General features: G+C 47.6%; 1 protein-coding gene across 1 annotated transcript; it reads left to right on the top strand.

Annotated features, from left to right (window-relative positions):
* Positions 1 to 1,452: 1,452 nt before the first annotated feature.
* LOC127335561 (peroxygenase) lies at positions 1,453 to 2,983 on the top strand. The gene is made up of 6 exons (XM_051362266.2): positions 1,453 to 1,686; positions 1,756 to 1,905; positions 2,003 to 2,088; positions 2,192 to 2,286; positions 2,383 to 2,508; positions 2,617 to 2,983. Exons 1-6 carry the CDS (start codon positions 1,572 to 1,574, stop codon positions 2,768 to 2,770), a joined length of 726 nt encoding a protein of 241 aa, XP_051218226.1. The 5' UTR covers positions 1,453 to 1,571; the 3' UTR covers positions 2,771 to 2,983.
* The last annotated feature ends 484 nt before the right edge of the window (positions 2,984 to 3,467 follow it).

Raw genomic sequence — 3,467 nt, 5'->3', positions numbered from 1 at the left:
TGTGTACCAGAAGGCTTTGCGGGCCGTCGCTCGGAGGGACCTCGGCCAGCCGCAGCCCTAGGTTGTTCCCGGCTCTACGGTGTTGCCCGTCGCTGCCCGCCGGTGGATTTTGGCAGCAACACTCCCGCTGTTCGAATATAATCGACGCGGAGGAAGACCTGCACATAGGTGCGTCAATTTATTGCGACGAGAGATAGTAGAATATAAAGTGGCAAGAACCTAGCCACATGGACCATATCTGCCCAGGGCCAGAGGACATGACCATCTGGGCCGCATGGATAAGCAAATCAACACCCATACCGACAGAGCCAACTGTTCCGTCAGCCTGGTTTACCGAAATGCTGACAACCACAATACACACTCGAACGTCCGGAGTTAAGACGTAGTGTAGAGCCGTCAGCAACACGGTACGGGCGACCAGGGCTGAGCTCCATGCATGTCAGCCCACACGTTACGCCGACGCGCCATCCACCGCTGCTACATCCCACGGCGCCTCGCCATAGGCGGATCTAGCATCCCTCCTGCCCGGGCGGCCGCCCAGGCTTCCGGTCGTCCGACAGACTTATTTTCGTTCCTATTTTACATGTATTTGATATAAAATTAGCACACTAAACCTATTTGCCCAGGCTTCAAAATTTTCCTGGATCCGCTTATGCTCCTCGCCGCTTTATAATGGGCTAATAGTTGTGCGGCCTGGGCACTACTCCATAGAGTCCACAACTAGTTCTCATCTCGGGATAGACGACTCCGTTCTAGGAGAGATGGCCACCAAGGCATGCCATAATCGAACCTGAGCAAATCTAGTTGTCTATAGTGGACATGTGACAATTACGTGTATACGATAGTTCTATAGTATTCTCTTTTATATCCATTAATTTTAGTTCAAAATTTTAAATTGAAATAAACATTCGTCAATTCATACGAAATAATTTACGAAAATTCAGAAAATTTTATTGATTTTTTATTACGAAAATTTCATCGATCTATTAATAATCATTTCATCAATATAAAGAGCCCCGAAAGTTTTACAGATTACAGGAAATTTTGTTGATTTCTTAGGCCAGCAAATGTTTTCCCGATCAGGGTGCTCACGATCCAAAAAAAAAGAAAAAAAAACTGTGGTGCCTAGCATTTCCGTATCAAGCAGATCGACCTACCGCAGTCATATCTTAGACGGCACGTACGGCTTGTTGACGGGTGTAATGCAATGCCCCGTTCTATGAACAATGTTAACAAGGACGGAAAACGGCTCTTCCGGAGATACAGAATGCCACGGCACGGGCTAGCTCAGCCAAGATTTCCGGCGGCGAATCACGACGAGCCAGCTCACCGCTCATTTCTTCACGTGCGTACCAATCCTACACCCTTCTCCCTCTAGCTAGCTCGATGCACACAGACCGTACGTTCGTGCTTCATTGCTCGTGTCTACTATAAAAGAAGAGCTGAGCGCGCTAGAAATTGAATCCATCACAGTTGCATACGTCTGATCCCTCTGTTGCGCCGTAGGTTGCTTCCTTGTCTTGTCTTGCCTGGTTGAGCCGGCCGGAACGTGTGGCACAGAGAGCGTCGTCATGGCGGAACAAGCTAAAGAGCCCACCGAGGCGATGGCGACGGTGGCGGAGGGGGCGCCGGTGACGGCCGAGCGGCCGGTCCGGGCTGACCTGGAGTCCCGCCTCCCAAAGCCCTGTGAGTGTCCGTCCTCTTTCTTCGTCTAAAAAAGGCTGCCTCAATCTGACAAGCAAAACATCTGTGAAGACTTGGCTCTAGCTCTGGCTGCGCCCGATGTGAAGAATCCTCAAGGCACCCAGGGACACGAGCACGGGCAGAAGAGCGTGCTGCAGCAGCATGTGTCCTTCTTCGACCTGGATGACGACGGCATCGTCTATCCCTGGGAGACTTACGAAGGTATGGTGAACCGTATATCGCCTGTCCGAGATTCATCTAAGTGCAAAGGGCTCAATTATACACTGGTTTGCCAATACAAATCTGGTACCACTTCCAGGAATGCGGGCGCTGGGCTTCAACGTCATCTTGTCATTCATACTGGCAACTGTCTTCAATGTTGTTTTCAGCTATCCAACTCTACCTGTAAGTACAACTTTTTTTGTGTGTACAAACTTGAGCAACAACTTCCTTCCCCCGCACGGCATGCAAAGCTCTTATATATACATCTTGGCATTTCATAACACAGAGCTGGATACCATCTCCCCTATTCCCCGTACACATCAAAAACATTCACAGGGGTAAACATGGCAGCGATTCCTCGACTTACGACACGGAGGGGAGGTAACTTGGAACTCTGGATCTGCCCCAAACTCGTTCACACTAAAAATATGTCGGCCAGTTTTAAAAAGCCTACTTCGAACTATGAATGAAACGTAGGTTCATGCCGGTCAATTTCGAGAGCATCTTCAGCAAGAACGCCCGCACGGCGGCGGACAAGCTTACCTTGGGCGAGATCTGGAGGATGACCGAGGGCAACCGGCTGCAGTACGACTTCTTCGGATGGTGAACGCTCAAGAATTTTCATTTGATTTGCTTTAACCGTTTGATTGAGCTGCTTCTGGCACAAACGCTTCCTTCCTAACGCCCGAGCCTGAATTTATGTGTTTTCAGGATAGCAAGCAAGGGGGAGTGGATATTGTTGTACTTCATCGCGAAGGACGACGAAGGGTTCCTTCCGAGGGAGGCTGTTCGCCGCTGCTTCGATGGGAGCTTGTTCGAGTTCATTGCCCAGCAAAGGAGGCAAGCACACGAGAAGCAGCAGTAGACTGCCACTCTCTTATCCTGGAATGTCTTCATGTGTATGTATGATTGTAGACCAGGTAATTACATCACGTATCTAGTGCAAAATATTACCTCGTGTGTATGGCTCTGAAATAAAACACAAATGAACCTTCAGCAGACAAATATTGTGCTTTTCTTCTCAATGTACTTCATAGAGAATATTGGCACTGCTTGGACAATAGACTTTATTAGAATATATCCTTGCCCCTGTCGATAAAAGCTTTTCCATACATCCTTGCATTCTGCTCCATATTATATCCTTAATGTATTTGAAAGCTTCACTCTTTGACCTACCAATATTTGAAGGCATCCCGAGATACACTCGGTGAGTGTCTGCTATGCACAATTTAAGACCGCCTTGACACTTCATAGGCATCATTTACTAAGAAAGATACTCCATCCATCCATATTTTGATAAACATAACACATCTATGTGTGGAGAAAGGTAGTAGAAGAATTCTGGTTATAAAAACGACAAGCAAATAATGAAGAAAGATAAAAGAAAACGTAGCGGAGACACGAGATTTAACGTGGAAAACCCCTTCCAACACAGAAGGGAAATCACAGGCGCCAGCCAACAAAACTTCACTATATCAGGGAGTGCATACGAATACCGTGGATTATCTTATAATCTCATAAAGCCTAGCCGGCGGCTTACAAGATGTATAAATAGGCGGTGG

This window comes from Lolium perenne, chromosome 2 (genome assembly GCF_019359855.2).
Source record: "Lolium perenne isolate Kyuss_39 chromosome 2, Kyuss_2.0, whole genome shotgun sequence".
NCBI lineage: Eukaryota > Viridiplantae > Streptophyta > Magnoliopsida > Poales > Poaceae > Lolium > Lolium perenne.
Note: the sequence above shows the minus strand (reverse complement) of the source record. Positions and strands in the feature narration are given on the sequence as shown.